We start from the raw sequence: 23,088 nt of genomic DNA, 5'->3' as shown, positions 1-23,088 counted from the left end.
CACCTTCTTTGTTCCTCCGCATCCCTCTAATGAAGAGGAGTCTCCTCCGACTGGACCCAAAAAGAGCCTTGTCGTTCTACCTTGACCGCACAAGAGTTCCTTGTGGATGACCAACTCTTTGAGGAGTATGTGGGAGCAAAGAATGGAGGGGCATGCAGGAAAGAACCATCTCTCGCTGGGTCGTTTTCTGCATCACAATCTGTTATGCCTTTGCAAAGAAGCAGCCCCCTGAGGGATCACGAGCCCATTTCACCAGGGGAAAGGCTGAGTCTACGGCTTTGGCTTGGGGTGTCCAAGTCATTTGTCTGGCAGCGACGTGGGCTTCTTTGCACACGTTCGCGAAACATTAGGCCCTTGATGGGCAAGTTCGCAGTGACCGGTATTCTGTCCGTTCTGTCCTGCAAGACATATTAGTCTAGTATGTGAATCCGCAAACCCACCACCGGGATGGTATGGCTTGGGTATCTAATTCAAAGGTAAGGAATCTGCAGCTAGAAGTCTCTATCAAATGAACAAGTTACTTACCTTAGGTAGTAGCACATTATCTGGTAGAGACTCTATCTACTGGCAGACTCCTAACAGCCCCACCCATACCTCCTTGTTTTGTGGACTTCTATTATATGAAATGGGTGGTTCCCCCTTTCAGGGCCCTAGTTTTGCATGTCTACAGCAGTTACTTCGTGGCTCTGTGCTTCTGGCGTGGAAAAACCGAAAAGTTCTGATGGCAGTGCACCTGGGTGGCGCCTATATAGGCACCGCGACGTCATAACCGTCACGGAGGACGTCAATGACGTCACGCGAAGCCGAATGCAGCGACCCGACGTCACCTGCAAGAGGTATTGCTCAGCCAAAGTTCCAAGGTCTAGCCTGACGCCTGGGAAATTCAACGGTAAGGAATCTGCAGCTAAATAGTCTCTACCAGATAATGATTTACCGTAGGTAAGCAACTTGTTTGTCATGTCCACTTACTGTCCAAGCAGAGAATTGTTTTTTTTTTTTTTAGCTATAGTTGAATATAATCAGTATGTGAATCAAGATGACTCAATTGTCGCCATGACTCTGTGCCAGGATACTCTCATGGGTGATAGTGGGTTTTACAAGTACTCATAATATGTCTTATTGGTATTTAAGTGTCTCCAAGTGCTTTCATTAGATAATAGGTGATCTGATACCATAAAATCCAGGTATCTAACCATAGTCCGAGTTGGACTATGTGCTAGGACTCTCACACCAGAGGTTACGCCAGTTCACAGCACCACCCCAGCCTCATTTAGCAGCTACGTCGGTCACAGCGAGATGTGCCTTCAGAATGTCACTGTTAATTTTCCATCCCCAAATGAGCTGTGATAGGGAGTAACTGACTTATTTCATAACGAAAACATAGGTATTCTGTGCGATTTGTCTTGACAAACTCAAGTACAGGCTTGTCATTTAATGCTTTACCTAGAATGAGTATAACCCCTAAATATAGATCGATGGTTTTAGGATGCGAAGAACTCTAACTGCAAGAAATGTTTTCTGTTTACACTGACCATGACATGCTTAGTTGCATCCCTTTTAGCATTCCATGTGGTTACTATTCATATTTTATACACTAGGTTAGGATTTTAAAATGCACTTTTTAAAATACATATCTTGTTTTAGTGAGCTATACATTTACAAAAGGAGGGCTTAGGTTCCATTGTGTACCTGAACTCATCTTGAGTGACTTACAGTAACTACAAAACATAATCTGTGCAGCATTGCTTAGTTGGTCGTGTATGGGTTGTCGTAAACGTGGATTTCTATTGGTAAATTGACGAAGTCCTTGAGTCAGAGGGTTAAAAATCAAACACCCGCACTCTGAAAAGCCATAAAGCAGATGACTTCAATCTGTGGGGCGCAACCCCCACGGGGGCCGTAGGGGTCGCGCATTCCCCGGCCTCACTTCTGCCTTGAATCTCGAAAAAGAAACCGTCCCTGGGCGGTTCATTATGGAAGTTAAGATACTTCAAGTAGCAGTGTCATTCAGGGAGTGTCCTCTTGTGCTATGACACCGGAGCTGATCAGACAGCTAAACAAGGTTTCCTTCCAGGATGCCTGCTTGCCTGAAAGGTTTAGAAATATGCGCTACGAGTTAATCTTAAAATGTAAAGAGCAATTTGCAACTGTAAAGGATGCTTGGTAGCCGGTGCTGGCTTTCATTGATCAAATCACTGGTAGCTTTGTGATGAGCTGTGAAGTGTGTGCTTCTAAGTGTAATTAATTTACATATCGCTTACTATCCCTGAAGAGGTGTTGAAGTCCAGTCAGGATTAAGAAAAAAAGGGAAAGCCGGGGTAGGGCGGGCAACCTGAAAAATAAATTGTGGTGAAATGTGTTGGAAGAATGGGAGTGTTTTATACCCAGGCAGGCACATTGCAAATTTCTGTTCTGACTTTACTTTATCTGACTTCTTATCAGTAGCCCTGATGCATTGTATGGAAGCTGACAAGAAGTTAAAATGGTAGGGTACTTAAGTTTCATATTCAAATACATTTTCTCAAAAAATGTCAATGTTTTGAAAGACCTTACTAGAAAATGTGTTTCTGAATGGACTACTGGTCGCTGAAGTGATTGCTTTTAATTGTAATTAAACAGCACTTACAATTATGTACAAAAATTGCATTGCGTATGGTCTGGGTATTATCTAGATCTATATTTTGAAAGCACCATTGGATTGTAGACAGTTTTGTGCATTCTGTAGCAGTTTCTTATACTGTGTGTGATGCAAGTATAATGACTTGCATATTCACAGTGCTTTCTGTCACAGGCTGTGACCTCGTAGCACTAAAAATACACTCTAGTTGCACACAGATCATTTAAGGTGGATTAACTAATAGAGGTTTAATAATGTACTATATTTCATTGCCCACTGAGTAGCACTTTGTTTTTATTTTTAGTTTAAGCTGACCCTTATTTTATATATAGCTACCTGATGGTGAAGGACCTAAAAAACGTACAGAATATTTAGTTATTAGCCACACCTTTTACCCGCCCAAGCGCTCACACTATCAAACCCTCCAGCTGCCCCCCAAACATGACTGAAGTCAACAACAGCAGCAAACTAATATAACCAGTCATTTTTTTCTAAAATAGAAGTGCCTGTTTTCATAACTTTAAAAATAAAAAATCTTTTTAGAACTGTGTGAAAGAAGATTAAGAGACCACTTCCTGCCCTAGAATTAAAGAAAGCATCCTACGTAGACTATACTGTTTTAAAAAAATATATATATTTTTAGTGTTTTATATAGCGCAAACGTTCATCATTGACTGTAAATGGTATGTTTTAATTATGAAGAATGATGTTTAGCTACCTCCACTTCCATGCAGCTGTAAAAGCCAAGCCATCCACACCCCACGAAATTCATAATTATTCTTCTCGAATGCTGTGCACTCAAGTTGCAGCCCATGCATTACAGCCATTATTCCCAGGGCCACTGGGATTATGCGCTTTGTGCTGCGATTTGTGCAACTGCAGCAATTTTCGCATAGTTATAGATTTGCCACATAGTCAATCATCTTCTACATAAGCTGCTGATTTTAACAAAAAAAGTGTGTATAGCTCAAGCGATTCACTAGTTACCAAAAATCAGCAACACGTGTTGCTGCACAGTAGAGAGCCCTTTGCTAAAATTTGATTGGTTACTGCTTTACTTATTGCTATATTTGTTTGTTCAACTGGTATTTATCAGGTGCAATCAGATTGACTCTTTCTGGAGAAAACCAGGCACACCATCACATTGGTTCAGAAAGGTGTTCTCATCCAAATAAGTTTTGCTAAATTATATTTCGTTCGTGAAAGTACCATTGTGCATGTTTGGATAATTCTTTTTGGAGACTTTTTGTTTGAACTGTGTAGTAAGCCTCTGATACCAAACCAGTCACCCACAAGCGTTTTGTTTGCAAAACTCTGTTTAATATTGTTTCCTCACCATAAAAATGATTTGTCGTGGGAATTAGGGACGTTTATAGTTAGTATGAGGAGTACCAGGTTCTAGAAATTTTGTCAGGAGGAGGTCGTTGCGCCTAAAACATTCTGACAGGGGGGGTCTGGGCATCAAAAAGTTTGAAGACCTTTGCCATAGAATAGGAAGCAAGCAGATCAGATGGACAAGAAGCCAGCAAATAAGTAGTGGGCTCATCCAAACTAGCCTCTAAAGTATTGGTATTTTCCACAAGAGGTCTTTTTGACTGCAAGACATAAGTTATGCATTCTTAACACTTATAACCAAAGCTCTGGCTGAAACACAAAAAGTTTTACAGTGATCCAAGAGCTTGTATATACAGATCGAACTTCGTAAACTAAGCTTTTACTTACAAGAAACTGTGAATATACAAAGATTTGATATAGCTAGACCCTTGGTATGTTCGTAGACTGTATTATGGGAATGGTGACATAATCATAGCCTAACTGAAAACCACTCCCAAACATAATTACAACTGACATAACAGAGAACATATTATCAGAGCTATGATATGAGAATGGTGATATAATTTGCATGACACCAAATGGAACAAGTCATTTTTGTTCTTCTTACAAGATGAGTAGATTTCTGAAGCTTTTTGTCTGTTGAACAATTACATTTTTTATAAATTGTCTGATCTTGATCCATTTTCTCCCACTCATTTAAACATTTTGAGCAGAAAGATAGGGAAGACTTGCCCTAATGATCTGTGTTATTAGATATTGTAAAATTGTGCCAATTACCTATAGAACGTTTTTCCATCACCCTTCCTACGTTTTATTTCTTTTTCTATTTGTGTCCCAAAACGTCTACCAGAATCCAGGTCAGATTATTTTTTGTCCTAAGTGTCCACTAAGGATTTAGGCCATTGTGCTACGTTTTCTTTGTTAATTGAGCTCTATTTGCCTGAGAAGACTACTGAACTCTAATGGTTTCCGTTCATAGTAAATTGGAAATACGCTTCCTGCATGCAACTGCATAATAGTTGATATTTTCATTTTGATTAGATGTGTTGGCTTGCATACCCTTTGATCCACATGCAAATTGGATGAACAAGTGCCCACTATCTGACCAAATGCCATGTGTAATAGAACCATCTAAAATTAACCCTTTTGCAAATTGAGCATTCTGATGTTATGGTTTTAGAGGTGTTCTTGATAGTACATGTCAGGGCTCTTGTGTGTGAGTAGATGTGCAGAATGTGTTTTAAGCGGATACTGCTGGTTTATCTTTAATCTTGATTACAAATAGCCTTTTTTTTAACTTACAGTAAACCTGTTCATCTGTTTTTATTTTAAGGTGACGATAATGGGAAAAAGGCCAACAATCCCAACCACTGTAACTGCATCATAGACCAAATCTTTACAGGTGGACTGCAGTCTGACGTCACGTGTCAAGTCTGCCAGTAAGTGTTTTTACTCTTTGGGTTGTTCTTTAACTATTAAGTATCTACTCAGAGGTGTGCTGCTGTTAATTTCTTGGCTACCTGAAGCTCTGTTGCTATGTCTTGGGAACAAAGATATTGCAGTGAGTGTAACTAATGTATGCAAGGTCTATAGATTTGCTTCTCTCTAAACTAGGACGTCAGGAAAGTTTGCTTCATCTGTCACAATATTGATATTAGGTTACAAATGTCATACTGACATTTACATGCAAAAAAGCAGCATTTTATTTTGCCTTGTAAATTTGTTTTTATTTGATCATGTTATAAAGAAATATTGCCACCTGAAAGGTTCCAAAACCTTCATCATATTTATTTGCCCATTTAATCCTTTTTTTTTTTCAATATAGCCTGTGACTTCTTTCATCTTGTGTCCAGATCAGACTACATTTACCAATAGCACTTTGTCAAGAACCTGTTCTCCAAATTATACCTTGCCTAGATTTACCTTCGTGAATTATCCCAGTTGTCGATCTGTGAGCTCCACTGTAAAATTACCATAGCAGTATAATGTTACGCATAGCAATGAAGCTGTAAACTTTGTCTCTTAAGTAGCCTGCCAAACTTGAATCATTAAGGTGGAAACTTTGCCTTCAGTCACATTAAGAACAAACCTTTTTTTTTTATTCTTAAGGACTTTCACCTACATAAACTGGTGATACTGAAGAACCTTTCAATGCAGCCAAAAGAGCTCACTACAGGTTGGACTTTAGGGGTATCCTAAATTCTACTTAAATAGAACCAAGTGCTTTTGTAAATGTGACGAATTAGTCGGATCCTGAAATCCTCAAAAAGGACATTCTATCTCTAGACAAGGTATAACAATGCAGGATTGTAGAAGCAATAACTTTCCATCATTCAGAAGCCGACAGACTGTTTTAAGGTCCTGTTACAGCGCACTCCACAATAATTCTACTGCACTGTTCAGTGGAGTGCTGGTGGCAGACATATGTAGTGCTGCATCCCGGAGGTATCTGCATCTTTGCCAAACATTGTGTAGAAACACCAGTACAAAGAGACTCCGCAGTGGGACAGGTGGGCAATCCTCTATTTCAGTAAGGTGAGTTCAGTTTTGCTATACCAGCTATATTGGTTTAATGTTCTGCTTGAGGCATGTGAAACTTTGAAAGAACCAATGGTGAAGAACGAAATAATTGCTTACTAGCAGTTCTCCAGCTTTGGTATCTTTCAAAGATTCACAGGTGACTCGCACTCCTCCTGCAAGATGCTCATGCGTCATTTCAATCCTTCATAACAGTGACAAAATCTGAGGAATGGTGGCCTCATGGGGAGTAGGGTCTGCACTGTGCTCTCCTCTCAAAGGTTTAAGTTTGGTTCTTTTTAAATGAAGGCAGTAGATTACTGTTAAGCTATGTTTAAATGATACCGCTTTCGTAATGGTAACGTGGGGATGCCAACTGAACTGGATTGATTTAAAACATTCTATAAAAGATATCAAAGCTGGCGAATACAGGTAAGTAACTATTTTCTTTGCTCGATTTCCTTTTTCCACAAATAGCCACTATTCAATAATACCGTTTTTAAATTGTGACTACTATTCGTATGTCCTTACTACTTTTGTTTCACCTGCCATAAGTATTTTTTAGGAAAATAACTGCATGGTGAAATATCTCATGCTCATAAAGTTTGATTAACTTTTAGTCACCTAAGCTGCCAAATTACTTGTACCTCTTAAGAATCCTCTTGGAATGAAATAAGTCTTTGGTTAGGCCTCAAGTTGAGATCTTCTTTCAAGTCTTTTGGTTTACTGTGGCTTATAAAGACATTCAAAAACTGCTGCATTGGCAGTGTGGTATACCCACATATTTAGTTGGTATATCCACTTCTGAGAGTCTCCCGAGACACCCCCCCCCCCACCCCCCCCCCCCCCAAACCCGCCTCCTCGCTACGTCCTCTTCCACAGGGAAAACAAGATCCACCCCCCACCACCATCCGCCACTCACCACCCCCATACCATCCAGCTACCCCACACGCCCACCCCAACACACTGCGAACAATCAGAACGCCCCCCTCCCCACACCCACAGGCAACAAAGCTACTACACCCCCACGAGGCCTCGCACCACATGACACCCCCCTCACCACCCCCAGAGAAAACAGGAACACCCTACTTCCCACCGAGGGCGCTCATCCCCGGCCATCAGCTGCCGGTACAACACACGACATCCCCCTCACCACCCCCGTCGACAACAGCAACCCCCCCTGAACACCGTAGGCTCTCACCCCGCCCACAACACGCCTCCCACTCTCCCCACACCGAACAACCTGAGCACCCATCCCCCGAACTCACAGGCTACACATCACCCACACCCCAACTAGACCCCCACCACCCTACACCCATGGCCCCATCCAAACCCCTCAGACAACACAGCTAGCAAACTACCTAACACCCAGAGTCTCTACACCAAAGCCCCACACGCCTTCTCAAGTCCATTCCCGCTACATCGACGAACTTGTGACTGAGCAACGCATTTCCTAGTTTGAAACCCAGATAACTACCATAATTCAGGGACTCAGTGAAATCCTAGCCAACCTTGCTGCGCCCCAGCAACAGTATCCCACCCACTCTTTCATCACTCAGACACAACAAAATCCATCCTCTACCCCTCACAAGAGATGGGTAACAACCCCCACGCCAATCTATCGCAGCGACCGAAAAGAACCAGAGACGCTATGTCTGAGAACGACGCAGCAGATCTCGCTGCCTCGTACGACAATCATAATGCGGTCACGGTACAATACAAAATACAGGTGATCAACGGACTTGGTAGAGCTCAAGCCCTCCCCAACTCACCGAGACCACTGGCCACCCGCACAAACATCCCCACGGCCCCCCTTACAAAGAAACCTAAAACAGAGATGACCCCCACAAAATGCATACTCATAAACTGCAGATCAGCCTCAAAACACGCCACAGAACTAGCAGAATCCATCCTCACTCATGACATTGACATAGCATTCATCACTGAACCTGGCTCAACGACTCCTCCCTTCTTCTCCTGGACACCCTCGTCCCCCCCAGGCTTTAAAATCACCAATAAAAACAGAAAAGGCAATAGAGGTGGAGGCTTAGCGATCATCCACAGAGACAATTTGTCTGTGTCGGAATCAGAATCAGCCAATTACAACTCCTTTGAGTGCCTAACTGTTAACATCATCACCTGCAACAAAAAACCAGCAACCTGCCACCTTATCTACCACCCCCCGGCAACTCCACCACCTTCACTGAACACCTGTCTGACCTAATTGCCCACTGCTCCCTACCCGATGCGAACACTCTTATTCTGGGCGACTTCAACCTACACTGGAACGAAGAGAATAATCCGCTTATCCAAAATCTGAACGAGCTAATGTGCAATAACAACCTCATGCAACACTGCATAGAAGCAACTCACAACAAAGGAGCAACCCTAGATGCCATCATAGCCAATCAAGACACTGTAAGGATAAACAACACCCTGCCCGTAGACTGGTCCGACCACCGCCTAATCCTTTTCCAACTCCCTCACCCAGCCACCATTCAACCCCCAGCCCAAGAACTACCGAAATGGACCAGAAATCTCACGTGGATCAACATGACTGACCTGGAAGAAAGTCACCTCTACTCACTCCCTCCTCGGCTGAACTTTCCACAACAGAACTCACTGACCACTACAACACTTCCATGTCAACTATTCTCGATCAGATTGCCCCTCTAAAACTAAAAAAACGCAGGAACATTCCATCCAGATCCTGGTTCAATACGGACATCAATAATGAAAGGAGACAACTTAGAGCCACAGAGACTCTGGAGAAACAACCCCTCCCCTGGCACTCTCGAAAAGCTCAAAGCAAATCGGAGAAGCTACAAAAAACACATCCACAATGAAAAAAACAACTTCTTCTGCCCCGTCCTATACAATGCAAAAAAAAGAACTTATGAACTCTTTAAAATCATCAAGCTACAAACCACTAAGCCCACAACAACTTTCACCCATGCCTCCACTGTACTCTGCGAAAAAATTTCCAGCTTCCTCAAAGAAAAAATCACTAAGATTGAACACTCGCTAGACACCAGCAGCGATCCCGACAGCAAAAGCCTTCCCCTAGATACTACAGAAAGCACATGTCTTCACAACGCAACTACATGGAAGGCCTTCGCTCCCATCACAGAAACAGAGATTATCAAGTTAATCTCAACCTCCAAACCCGCCTCTCACCTCCTAGACCCTATACCTACTCAACTGACCAAAAGCCTCAAACTCTCCATAGCTCCCTCCTGGTGCAGAATCAACAGCTCCCTCCAATCCGGCACTATACCGGATTGCCTCAAAGTTGGCCAAGTCACACCACTACAAAAAAAAAAACAGGGGGGGAGGAGCCAAGATGGCCGCGGAGACGGACGTGTGATCTCCCGGCTCCCGGCGCCCCTGCTTCCCGTACACTGATCCTGGACCCTATCCTGCTCCTTTGCACCGGCGGATTGTGCAAGGAGGAATCCTGATTCCGGAGGGGCCCCTCCGGTGTCTCTGCCTGCTCGGCGGACCGAGAACCGTCGAGAGTGGTGTGGAAGGCGTCCCTGGCCCGGACCTGTGCCCGCATCGCAACGCGCCGCCAGTGACTGCTGTGGCCGCAGGAGACGATAACGCAGCGGAGGTTTTGTTATCCTGAACTGGCTGACGGGAGGGTCAGCCCTTGTGTTGACGGGCTCTTGTGTTTGGCTCTGCCTGCTGACGGAGCTTCTGCCCCGCTTCACACGGAACCAGCGGTGAGACACCCCCTCTTTGTTCAGCGCACGCCGTGGGCGCCTCAGCGGTCGTAGCCCCCTCGTTTCTTCGCCTCCCCGGTATCGGCCGGCAAGGAGCCCCCCCCCCCTTAGTTTGCAGTCTGCATGCGTGGTCCTATTCTGACTCGGGGAAGCGGCTCCTGCTCTCCTGTCCAGGCACAGTCTGGGGACGCCAACTGCTCGAAAGTGGGGGCTCCTTTGTGGTGATGGAGGGCGGCGCCCTGGCTTCTCTTCGACGGCGCAGCAGTGAGGCTGTCTTGTCTGAGGGGGCAGATACTGTGGAGGAAATGGGCGACCCCACACGGATTACCCTCGCCTCTGTTCTTCTGGCGTTGGATGAGCTGCGGTGTGAATGGCGTGTGACCGCGCTAAAGTTGGGAGAGAAGATTGCAGGCTGCTTTGCTGGCTCGGAGAGTCCTCTGCCCATCCTCCTCCCTTGTTCCGCTACACAGCCCCCCCTGATCCCGGTCGGTGTGACATTGTTGCCGGACGAGTGTGGACTTTCTCGACAGCCTCGTGATGTTCAGGAGACTGGGCTACAATGTTCTCACTTGCGTGCTGATACTTTGTCTCCCTCTCCAGCCCGGAGCGAAACCCTTCCCACGGAGCCCCAGAGACTGATGTCGTTAAGTATGCCTATCCTGTCGGCCTGTCCTTCTTTTGTGGGGGCCTCACTGTTTAACGCTCTGGGAGATGATGTGAGTTACATCTGGCCGCTGGACTTTTCTAATGCATTGGTTTGGGACTGGCGTACTTTCTTTGTTCTAGAGACCCTTCTCTATTGTCGAGAGTGGCCATTTTGTTTCTTTGACCATGTGGGGGAGGGTTCTCTCCTTCTTCTTGCTGGACCAGGCTTCTCGGGGTGGGCGGGCACGGGGGGACGTCCTAAATCGGGCCAGGGCTAGGCTTTCATTGAGTTGTTGGTTACAGGGGCGGGCGGGGATTGTGTTGGGGCTGCTCCGGTTTAATTTGTCTGTCTCTTCAGCATTGCTCCTCCTTTCCTACGTGACGCTGCTTGTTTATTACACGGGGCGCTAGGGTGGCGGGGGGCTGAGAGTCCGGGAGACCTGTTATTGGGTGGGCTCCTCCTCGCATCCCCTTTCTTGGGGGGGGTAGATTAGCTTGATCTTTTCTCCCTCCCCATATTCAATCGTGAAATTTTTCCCCTTTTTTTGTTTCCCTTCTTCCTTCCTTCGGCATTTCTTGCTGTTTCTTCTCCTCTCTTCTGGATTCTCTTATTATCTTTCTCCTCTTTTTCTTTCTTCTCTTCTTTTCCTTGAACTGCATTTCGGGTTCCTTATGGGGCGACAGGCACATTGTCGGGGGGGGTAGGCCGTAGCCTCCGCATTGGTGTAGGGTGGGGGGGTAGATTTATTTTTCTTTTTGATTTCTATGGGCCTTTTTCTTCTTTCTGCGCTTTCTCACACTGTTTTCCTTTCTGGGTCTCGATGGAGGATGGTTGGGAGTGGGCGGCGCTGGGAGCGGCACGAGCGTAGTTCCTGCTGTCCGCTTTGTTTTTACTGTATTGCCGCTCTGAAGGGGTGTTACATGTAACTGTTGCTACTGTTCCTGCTGCCTACTCATGTGGGACCGAAATACGGACTCGGATCTCCTTTGTACCTATCCTTCATTGGTTTCTAGACTTTAAATATTTTAAAATTAACCTTCATTACTCCTCGGGCGTGACGGCCAGTACTTTTCAGTGTAACTGATGACTTATTGTTTCCTGATACTGCCGTGCTATTGCGCCTTCGTATTGCTTGCACCTGTGCTCAACCAGTTTTCGTGGCCGGCCTCAGGGTTGTGGGCCCGTATTTGTATTTCTGTGGATGCACCAATAAAGGTTTTCAAAAAAAAAAAAAAAAAAAACAGGCCTTGATTGCACGGACCTGAACAACTTTAGACCCGTCTCCAATATCCCCCTCCTATCCAAAATCCTGGAGAAATGCGTCCTCTCGCAGCTAACTCAACACTTGGACAACATTAACCTTCTTGACCCCCACCAATCGGGGTTCAGAAAAGGTTTCAGCACCGAGATGGTGATCCTCAACATCACAGACGACATCCACCAGTCACTAGACTCTGGCCAATGCTGCCTTCTCATTCTCCTCGACTTATCGGCAGCCTTTGACACAGTAGACCACCAACTTCTCATCAAGGCCATTAAAGAAAGGGAGGGTGCCGATAAGGTCCTCCGATGGCTCAACTCTTTCTTCCAGAGCCGCACGCAAATGATGAAAATCAAGAACTTTACTTCCGACCTCCACCCTGTCAGCAGAGGTGTACCCCAAGGCTCAGTGCTCTCACCACAACTGTTCAACATATACATGGAACCCCTCACCACCATTCTTAATAAGGCGAAGATCCCCTTCCACCTATACGCCGATGACACCCAGCTCTATCTCTAAACCTCCTCCCCAGACGACATCCTCAGACTCAATAACACTCTTAAAAGAAATTCAAGACTGGCTATCCCAAAACTACCTAAAACTCAACCAAGACAAAACGGAGATCCTCCTCATCTCCAACATAGAAGAGAGCCCACAAATTGCAGAGTGGCTTAAAGCTTTGGACGCTCTAAACGGTAACCTCACCTTGGCCAAATCCGTAAAATTCTTAGGGATCACCCTAGACCCGAAACTGGACTTGACCAACCACATCAAAAACTCTGCAAAGACTGCCTTCCTCAACCTAAGGCTTCTATACAAAATCAAACCATTCATTCCTGCCAAAGACCTCAAACAAGCCACACAAACGCTGGTGCTATCCAGGCTGGACTACGGCAACGCAACCCTCACTGGTGCCTCAAAATCCAACTTGGCTCCCCTCAGAACAACCCTCAACGCATGCAGCCAGAATGGTCACTGGAATCAAGAAATAAGACCACATTTCACCAGCACTAAGAGAATTAAAATGGCTTCCAGTTGAACAGCGAGCCAGTTTCAGAACGGCGTGCCTCACGCACAAAACCCTCCACACTGGAAAACCAGACTATTTAGCCGCCAAACTTAAGAGGGCCGGGCAGACTAGAAACCTCAGGAGCTCAAACTCCCTCCTTCTCATCCCCTTGAAAACAAGCAAACACCAAACAGCTGCGAAATCATTTGCCGGAACCGCACTCAAAATTTGGAACTCCATCCCAGCAGACATCGGAACTATCCCTTCCTTCACAATATTCCAAAAAACACCTTAAAATCCTCCTGCTGAACCGCGCCCTCCCAAATGTATAGCCACGCTACCCCTGAGGCCAGTGTGCTCTGACTCGACTCTGCTTACTTCCTCCTCAGCCCGCCTCAAGGCTATCCTTGCACATGATTAAGCGACCTCACGATCCTCGGTCCACCTCCACTCAGCATTCAACAAGGCTACCTCAGGACTCTTCCACTCCGCCTTGAAGACTCTGGACCACTGGTCTGCCGATCCTCTTAGGTCTACCGAAATTAGCATGCAACAAGGCTACCTCCAAACTCGTCCACCGCTTCCATAAGCCTTAGCACGCTTGGACTACCAAACGTTCTTTTCTTTTTGCTGACGCCTATTCTAATATGCTTACCTACCTTGAAACAATGCTGTAAAGCGCTCCGATACCCTCGGGTCTGGTCAGCGCTATATAAAACTCCTAAAATAAAAAAGAAATAAATACAATAAAAATATATATATAGCCATTTATGTAGAAAAGACGAAACCTAAGATGACAACCTTTCAATTTTACAAGCTGTCCCTTTCATCACGGGTTATTTTAAATAAAATAATGTGATAAATAGCCAAGCAAATCAGGATAATGCTTTAATCGAGGCTTATTGCAGAATGAAAAGTAGCCGAGACTAGCAAAAAGATCACCAATATTCACATTAAACCAAAAAAGTGTTGCAAGTGAGCCAAGCCCTGCCAAGTTTGGAGGTATGGGAAGGTTGAGACTTTTTTCCACAGTAATTATTTTGAAAAGAATAAGCCAATAGTGCATTTACACCTCGGATTTTCATAGTAAAGATCAAAGATTTTTTGGAAATTCAAAAAGAATGTTGCATGTGTTTTGTATAATGAAAAACAAATGGTTGACGCTGCAATTGTAAATCTTGTCATGACATGCTCTTAGATGTTCTTGTCTGCTATTAAACCCTCAGACTGTATGTATCCGGAAACAAAACACTATCACATTTCATGGGCCTGGAATCAAATACCATTATGTCTCCAAGATATATTTCAGTTCTACTCCAATTTTAATGGATGCAGACAATTTTATTAGAATTTTATATAACTCCTTTAGACTGCAACTGTTAATATGATGCCCGGTGTGCTACTGTACAGTATAAAATGGCAGCCTGTCTGAGGTGACGACTTCTGTTTGAATAGATCAGGTGTTCTTATTAGAATGGGTTAAGCTCAGTAGGTAGATAGGGGTGGTACTCCTGGTACTTAAATGGGTTCAGGCCATTGAGCGTAGTCTCAGACCTCAGGTAGCACATTGCAGATACTACCATGATGTATGAACCTGTGTGAATAGCACACACTTTGTTGGCATCTTTAACTTTTCCAACATCCCACTACATTTGTAAAGCACAATTAAGCCAGAATACACAACTCACCCAGTATGTAATACTAGGGTCTTGGCAATTTTCATTAACCACAGTTTGTTGAGCAGTCATGCTAATTCACACACTTGCCAGTTTTAGTCAACTGCTTAGTGGAACTTTTCTCTCCTTTCTGAATGCTTGATATAACCTCATGAAATGTTCTCTGGGATTAAAACCTTTTCTACTCCAGACTACTGGAAACATCTGGACTTGTTTACTTCCTTGTGAACTGCATACCCTTTGGAAATGTGTTGCTGTCTCTTTAATGCAAATTTGCAGTTTAAGATGGTGTTACAGAGTAGATCTTTGCAGATGCTTTCTATAACAGACTCTTGGTATTCATTACTGATGGAGGATGAAATGATATCTTACAATAAGCTTTAAAAAAGGACACAATAAAGGGGGTGATATGCTCATGTTAATTTTTCAGGATCATTTACCTCAAAAGTTTCAACCTTGGGCTTGTCTTGGAAGGGATTGACATTCTTCACTTCTACTTGCAAGTTGCGTTCAGTTTTGTTCTTTAGTACTGTCCATCTAACCCCTCTTTTGGCTTTAACTAACTTGACAAAATGGTTATGACCTTGTTGGACGATCATGATTTTCATGGTTTGGTGAGATGATACTGCTTGCTCACATTCAAAAATCCAAACACAAGCAGTTGGAAATTAAGTTATTCACACTCTAGCATTCTTTGTTTCTCTATTGTTTTCTTTGATAAAGTCAGGCTCTTCAGGAGAGAGATTGTCAGAAATTCCCTTGTAACGATATAAACGAGACCTTTAACTCTTTGCCTTGCAATTTCTTCACTGCTTTCAAAGAAATAAGCTTGTCTTAAACCAAAGATCCCCTGTTAACCAAGTCATCTGAATCACCTAAAGATGTTTGCCCAGCAGATACTGTTAGTCTCATGATCCTAAATATTCTAATTCCCTTTCAGTCCATTGGATCTTTGTCCACAGAGTTTAACTCTGCCATACTAAGACCTTCATTTTTATTTAATTATTTGCAGTTTTATAACCTGTGAACTTTACCTTCCGGGTGTCTGTGCACTTGCCAAAGACTGATTGGTCACAGTTACATTAAACGGTAGTTACTATAACAGTTCAACAAAAGTACAGATTACAAAGCTTGTAGGTAGCAAAGGAACCTCCATGGTGGCTGAATTACTGATAACCCGTATAAACAGATTGGCGTTGGAAAAGTAATATTGTAATTATATGTTCAAGGTATGTGTGGCTGTAGATACACATGCTTTCCATATATCTGCAATATAGTGTTGGGCCCCTATGTGTGCACATTGGTTTTTTTTTCTTTTTCTTTCAAAGAAGTCTTTTGAGTCACAAGATATTGACTCCTCCCCTTGGTGACAATGCGCATGGGCATCAACTCCATTGTTAGATTTTCTTTCCGCCATCTGCTTCAGACGTATATTACACTGCGCTGGTTCGAGGCTGTTTCAAACTTCTTTTTGTAATCTACATTTACTCTCATTTGTGTTGTAATGAAACACGTTCCCATCTTTGTGTTTTGAAATTTGGAAGCCTTTCGCTTGTCAGATCGACGTGCACCAACGGCGTTCCTTGGTCTTAACTTTCCTTTTCATCTCCTAAAATGTCCTGCTAATGGAACAGACTGCATTCCGTTTCTGCCCAAGGTGCTTGTCTTGCTTTACACTCCCAAATATAAGAAAATCCGCATTCAGTAGAAGACTTCAAATGAATGCAATAAAACTACATGCAAATGTATGTATAAGTGTGTACACAAGCAAGTAATAATAAAACGCCCAAGTTCAAATGCATGAGGTGAAACACGCAAATAATAATAATAAACACACACAAGTCAAATAAAACGAAAAACTCACACGTCCAATATAAAAGTAGAAGACAAACAAATAATGGACAACCAATGCAAGAACCAAGCACTGCCATATATCATAAATAAACTATGTCAAATGAGAACCTCAATTATGAAGAGCACAACATGAAAACATAACCTTTGAGTTCAGCATTCTGGTCAGCTCGACTGGGAAGCCCTTTCAGTCAGTCACCCAGAAGTCTCAATGGTACAGCAAAACTTTTTTGTGATGGTACATCCACCCCACGAATGAGCTTCTGTAGGAACTCAAAAACGTCCTGTCTTTAATAATTTTTACTAACGCGGAGAGAGACTTCTAGAAATTCCTCCTGCCTTCATCTATTGCAAAACCAAAGATGGGCATTCCAGTCTGTTCCAAGGTCAAGACGGAAGCTGGGCAGCCCTCTGTGTTTTGACTCCGAGACCAAGAAGTACATTCCTATCTAAGGCATCCAAACGCAAATTCCACACATTCTGTTCCAGCAAGGCTGTTTTTCTCTGTGTTGAAAAGATATGAAAACCTCATACTCTGAAGCAGGCATAAAATGAGAGCCCAAAATGACGATGTATATTCAAAATGGAGTAAGTTAGGTGACCTGTGCATGTCTTCCAATCACAATGAAGAAGACTGCGAGACCTGCAGATCACTTTGATCCAAGAAGACCTTACAGGACCGAAGGGCACATCGCAGGAAGATGTAGTGTGAGAAGGTAGAGAACACACCCGCCCTCTTCGGGAAACAGGCTGTAACAGAGGAGGAGCAGGAGGAACTCCTTGAAGCCTCTGAGGATGACTCAGACTATGAGATCAACCTCCAAATGCTGGATCTTCCACCAAGTCAACATACCAAGAGTACTTGTGTCCCCATCCTGCCACCTCAAACATTTTGGTACAATTGAACATAAGGCTTTCGGGCTGACACTGCCAACAGGACATGGTTGGCAAAGAACACCAGCTACGGCAGTCCCGTCCTCTGGCTTGGTACTGAAAACACAGGTGAAGCCATCCAGTTCCGTATCGAGCCCACCCTCCACATTCTCAGCTCAGGCCACTTCAGTACTGAAATCCAAACCTACATGGACACCGCAAATTTCGGGACCTGCAAAAATATCTGCTCCCAGTACTCCATGAAGCCAATCCTCCAGACCATGCAGGAACGTCTCGATCCAAAACAAAAGCAGATCCATATCCAGCTTCAGACTGGACGCATCCAACGAAGACTGTAGTGTTGGCGTCTCCTACATCGAGTCACCAATTTTTCTTTGAGGAAGCAATTGACTTGCTGGTGCCTGTTAACCTCTTTGATGCATCAGACGGCCCCTGGCCGTCCGACGTCACAGTGGGCGTGTGCGGAGGACGGCTGGGGGCCTGGACAAATTATGACTTTGATCCCCCTGGGGATACTGATCCAGACATATAACCTGTTAATCCATCACCTTCTGATCACCCCGCCTGATATCAGTAACGTGTCACTGAAGCTGCTGCTTCCCATGGAATCCCGCTTCGTAAAGAGCCCATAGAGTATCTACTACACATTGGGCTTCACAATACCTCCTATGTCGAAGAGCATGATGTCCTACATATCACATCTTTGAGGACCCTGTGTGAGCATGCATAATCACTCCCAGGGTCCGTAAGCAATGCAAAGCCGCACCCTCAGACCCTATTTATATTAGAGGGCAACTTCCCCCTGACTCTTTGGTTGTCTCCAATACTCATAAAAGGGCTAATTCACAAACCACTACTGAAGCTCTACCTCCCAATCAAAAGTCTAAGCTCATTGGCGCTTCAGGGACACAAGTGGCAGTGCACTCCGCCAATCATTGGCAGATTGCAAATACACAAGACCTCTTAGCCAGATATGATCGGACCCACTGGGAAAAGATGGAGGAACTCCTCCAGTACCCCCCAGAGGCGCATTGAAAGATGGCAGGAACTTAAGCAAGAGTGCAAACTCCTCTCCAATTCCTCCTTTAGGTGTGCCTTAGATTCCACAGATACAGCTGCCAGGGGTATTAACCCCAGTGTCCTGTTACGCACACATGCTTGGCTAAATATCTCTGGCTTTCAACCAGAAGTACAGCAGACACTTTTAAATGTCCCTTTTGACAAGGAACACCTGTTTGGCCCACAAGTGGACCAAGCACTGTAGAAGATGAAGATGGACACAGAGGTCACTACGTCCATTGGTGCCCTCTAGAAACCCACTTCCTGTGGCTCCTTTCATCACTCCTCATATAGGGCAGTCTCCAAAGCAGCATCTTTCAATGCCCCTTCCTCCTCTCTTAAAAATTCACAACTCTCCCTCAAGAGGTTATTTCATACGCATATACATATGAGAGTAACAATTCCAGAGGTCGGGGCAAAGGGGCTTCCTCACATGGTGCCCCAACCAACACCAAGAAGTGACTCCCTTTTACTTCCCCCTGATCATCTCACACCTGTCGGGGATTACATTCATCAGTTTTTCCCCACCTTGCAATCCATAACATTGAATCTGTGGATATTGGACATTATCCACATGGTTACTGTCTTGAGCTCATCACCACGCCTCCAAACATTACTTTCACATCCCAAATCACCCAGCACACCGCAAATGCCTCTGTTTTGTCATAGCTAGCAAACATTACTAGTTCAAAGTCTTCTCATTCAGGGTGACCACTGCACCCCAGTTCTTCACTAAATGCTCTGTCGTGGTAGCAGCACATCTTTGCAGATAAAACATACATGTCTATCCATATCTGGACGACTAGCTTCTCAAAGCCAGTATCCTGCTTCTGTGTCACCAACACACACTGGTCACTAGATCTGCTCCACCAATGAGGGTTTACCATCAATATCCAATAATTTCATCTTCAATCCTTACAAGTTCAGCCGTTTCTGGGGGCTATTCTCAACATAGAACTGGGATTGGCCTATCCCAATACAACAACAATTCAAAATTACCAGACACTGCTACCACAATACCAGCCAATCAACAATTGACAGTCAGAACAGTTGTGCGTCTGCTGGGTTTGATGGCCTCATTATTATTATTATTCAAATATATACAGGGCATGGCTTCCCAACCTAGTTTTTCCCAGCACGAGGCCACGGAAAAAGTAACCAGAGACACCACAGAGACGACTCCCTATATCAAATTTTGAAACAACCAGGTTTTAAGCTTCCTGCGGAAGACTGCAAGCAAGCAGCAGGCTCTCCAGTCAAGGGGAAGTTTGGGCCTAAAAAGAAAAAGGGTTGGTCTCCTTGTCTGGATCTCCTAACTCTAGGAACTACAGCGAGATCCAAATGGCTTGATTGCAGAGACCGGCAGTGAGAAAGTGGCATCTTTCTTGCATTGGTATGCCCCCACTTTTTTCTGAACTGCTGATGTGCTTTGACTGAGTGTGCCCTGGGTTCCTGCCAACCAGGTACCCAGGGGCTGTGTTCCTTCCCTATAACTGTGTTGAAACTAAAACCCAATTGGCATCTCTGGCCACCTATCAGCCCCTAGTAAATGGTACCCTAGGTACTCAGGGCATGGTGACCAGAGAAGACCCCTGAGGACTGCAGAACTTATTGTGCCACCCTCAGGGGCCCTGTACCCTGACACCCACACCCTGCCTTTGCAGGCTCACTGTCTAAGTACAGAACTAAACAAAGTCGACATGTCACACATCCCTGTGTGCCATGCCCACAGAACCCACTGTCCTGGCATACTTCAGTCACCCCTCTAGCTGAGGACCCTATGCCAGAGGTATGGGTATGGGTACGGGTGCATGAGCCCTGTGCCCGTACAGTACCAAGGGCCATTCCTGGGCACTAAGTGCAGTGATGCCATTAAGAGTATATGGTGCTGGAAGGTTGTCATTACGAACTCCACAGCACTATAATGGCTACACTGAAGACTGACCAGTTTGGTACCAAACTTCTCCGCACATTAAACCCGCACTGATGCCAGTGTGGGATATAATGTAAAATGCACCAGAGGGCTTCTTAGAGATGCCCCCTGAAAACCTAACCTACAATCCACGACTGGGCTGAGTGGCTGCAGAGGCTGCCACACAGCGGACATGTTGCTGGACCCCTGGGTGGAAAGCCCCCGCTCTCCTGGGCCTGCAACAATGCACATCCTGGGCGAGGTGCTAGGTCTCCTCCTTCATGATGGGCAGGGGGAAGCTTCAAAGGCATGCCGCCTCTGTGAGCTTCTCCAGACCATTTGCTTTACCCAGCAACTGGCCCCCCACCAGTCCTGACCTCCACTCTGGCGGGAAAAACTACGTCAGGAAGGGGGGGGGGGGTGCCAACCCCACCCCTCAGGTGGGGGAGACTAGGTGAACCACGACCCCGGGCTCCGGCCATCTTGAAGAGGGGGAGCCCTGCCCAATCACAGCTAGGCTCCTGCCCCCCTCCCACAGGAGAGGAGCAGGCTAGGGGGTGCACCCACCCCAGGACAGGGACCTATTGGTCCCTGCCCTTGCCCTACCTGTAACGCCCCTAAATTCAGTATTTAGGGGCACCCTGAACGTTCCTTCCTCAGATCTTGATGAGAAAAGGAAGAAGACCCGCCGTGCAGCTGCTAACAGGACGACAACTGACTTGGCCCCTGCCCTACCGGCCTGTCGATCCTGAAACCTGCCTAAATCCCGGCGACTCCTGCGGACAGCAACCTTGGGACACCCAGAGGACCTTCCTGCCTTGACCCTCTTAAAGACTGTGACTCCTATCAGCAGAGGCTCTGCTGCAACAACCCCCCTTGTGCCAGCCAGGAAGCTCCGGGCCAGCTCACTCTGCACCTGCTGAGCCCGGCCCGTGCCCGAGTGATCCAAGACCACGAGTACGCCCCCCCGGCGACTGGGACCCGAAGTCCAATGCCCAAAGACCCTCCTCGACGAACCAGACAACGCCTGCAGACTCAGAACCAGGGGCCAACCCAACCGCGACCAGCTGAGTAAGCTTTTCCGACACCCAAAGACACCCCTGCACCCGGCGCCCTACAGCCCCCTGTGCCTCCCTTTGGGGTACCTACCTGTGCTCCAAGATCCCAACTCACCTCTCGAAGTGCTGGTCGCCCCTGGAGAGTCTCCTCCCCCGAGCCTGCAGCATTTATTTCCTTTTTACCTTTCCCATTGGATAACATTAAGCGCCCAACTGCTCAAAAGCACCCTGCACCCAGCCGCCAGAGTACTGCTGGCTGTGCCACCTTTGCCCTATCCTGCTTCCCCTTTTGCCCTGAGCAAGTGACCAGGAGCCCAGCTCCCACAGCTGCGTGGCCTGCTAGCCAGCAGCCACCAACCGGAGGCCCCCTGTCCCTCATTGTATAACATTGAACCTAACTACCTCTGCACCCTGCCGCCCCTGCGCCGCTGAGGGTGAACCAACTGTACCTACCTGACCCTGGGGGACCCCTGAGTCTATGCCCAGAACCACAACTTCACCAGTCGAGTACTCACCTGGAAACTGGTAACTCACTCACCTGCCATTGGATAACATTGACTGGTTTGACTCGAAAAATCTTCCAAGTGTGAAGTTTTGGAAACTTAAAATATTCATATAAAATTAACCGGATTCCGAAGTCATCACCTGTGATCAGGAGAGAAGCTAGTACTGTACCTTGTAGCCCAGCACTGAACCGCGAAAGTAATCCTTACCTGGTTTACTAGTAACCTGAATTTTCTCCATAGGAAACCATTGTCTGCTTTTCTATGAAATTTCTTCTGTCTACTTTTGAAAACTTGAAATATTCTTTAAAAATCATATGAAATACTGAAACGAAATTACTTACCTGTTTTAAGTTGAGACCCCAGTGCTGGACCCAGGAGCCCAGTACTGGATTACCAAAGTAACGAGATCGTACTTTACCTGCAACCGGAATTTTCTCCCATTGGATAACATTGCCAGATTTATGTTAAAGTTTCTAAGTGTGAACTTTTAAAATAGCTTTATATTCCTTTAAAAATCACTGCAATTCCTAAAACGTTTTTGCTAAACTGTTTTCAGCTTAGACCCCAGGACTGAATCTAGTAGCCAGTCCTGGAACTACCAAAGTAATCTACAAAGTAATCAACTGTGTTTATATAAGAAAATCCATTGTGCTCCATGCTTAATTGTGTGTAGAATTGTGTTGCCTACTGCAGCCCCTGTACCTATTGTGTTTACAAAGTGTATTGCCTTTCTACAAAGCACTCATCTGAGACCTCTCATATTGAGAACAATATATGTTGATACCTGTTTGTTCTAGAAATAAAACTATACATTTGATGTAAAAACAATTGGCCTGGAGTTCAGTCTTTGTGTGTGAACCTTTTTGCTGACTGAGTGTGTACAACAAATGCTTTACACTGTCCTCTGGTACTGCCTTACTGCTCGACCAAGCTACCACTTTAGAGAGTAAGGTCACACCTGGCTTTAACCTCTGTTATACCTTTGGGGTTTGTGGACTTTATACACAATGTACCTTATTCTG

At 45.3% G+C, this 23,088-nt stretch overlaps 1 protein-coding gene across 1 annotated transcript in view; it reads left to right on the top strand.

The window, feature by feature from the left end:
* Positions 1-23,088, top strand: part of LOC147672501 (ubiquitin carboxyl-terminal hydrolase 22-A-like) — a 377,196-nt gene that overhangs the window by 341,541 nt on the left and 12,567 nt on the right. The window contains exon 8 of the mRNA XM_086947987.1: positions 5,286-5,391. Within this exon, the coding sequence (XP_086804113.1) occupies positions 5,286-5,391 (106 nt within the window). The remainder of the gene's footprint in view (positions 1-5,285; positions 5,392-23,088) is intronic.

The sequence above is a fragment of the Lissotriton vulgaris genome, unplaced genomic scaffold, assembly GCF_964263255.1.
Source record: "Lissotriton vulgaris unplaced genomic scaffold, aLisVul1.2 SCAFFOLD_902, whole genome shotgun sequence".
NCBI classification, from domain to species: domain Eukaryota; kingdom Metazoa; phylum Chordata; class Amphibia; order Caudata; family Salamandridae; genus Lissotriton; species Lissotriton vulgaris.
This window is presented reverse-complemented; position numbering and strand designations above follow the sequence as displayed.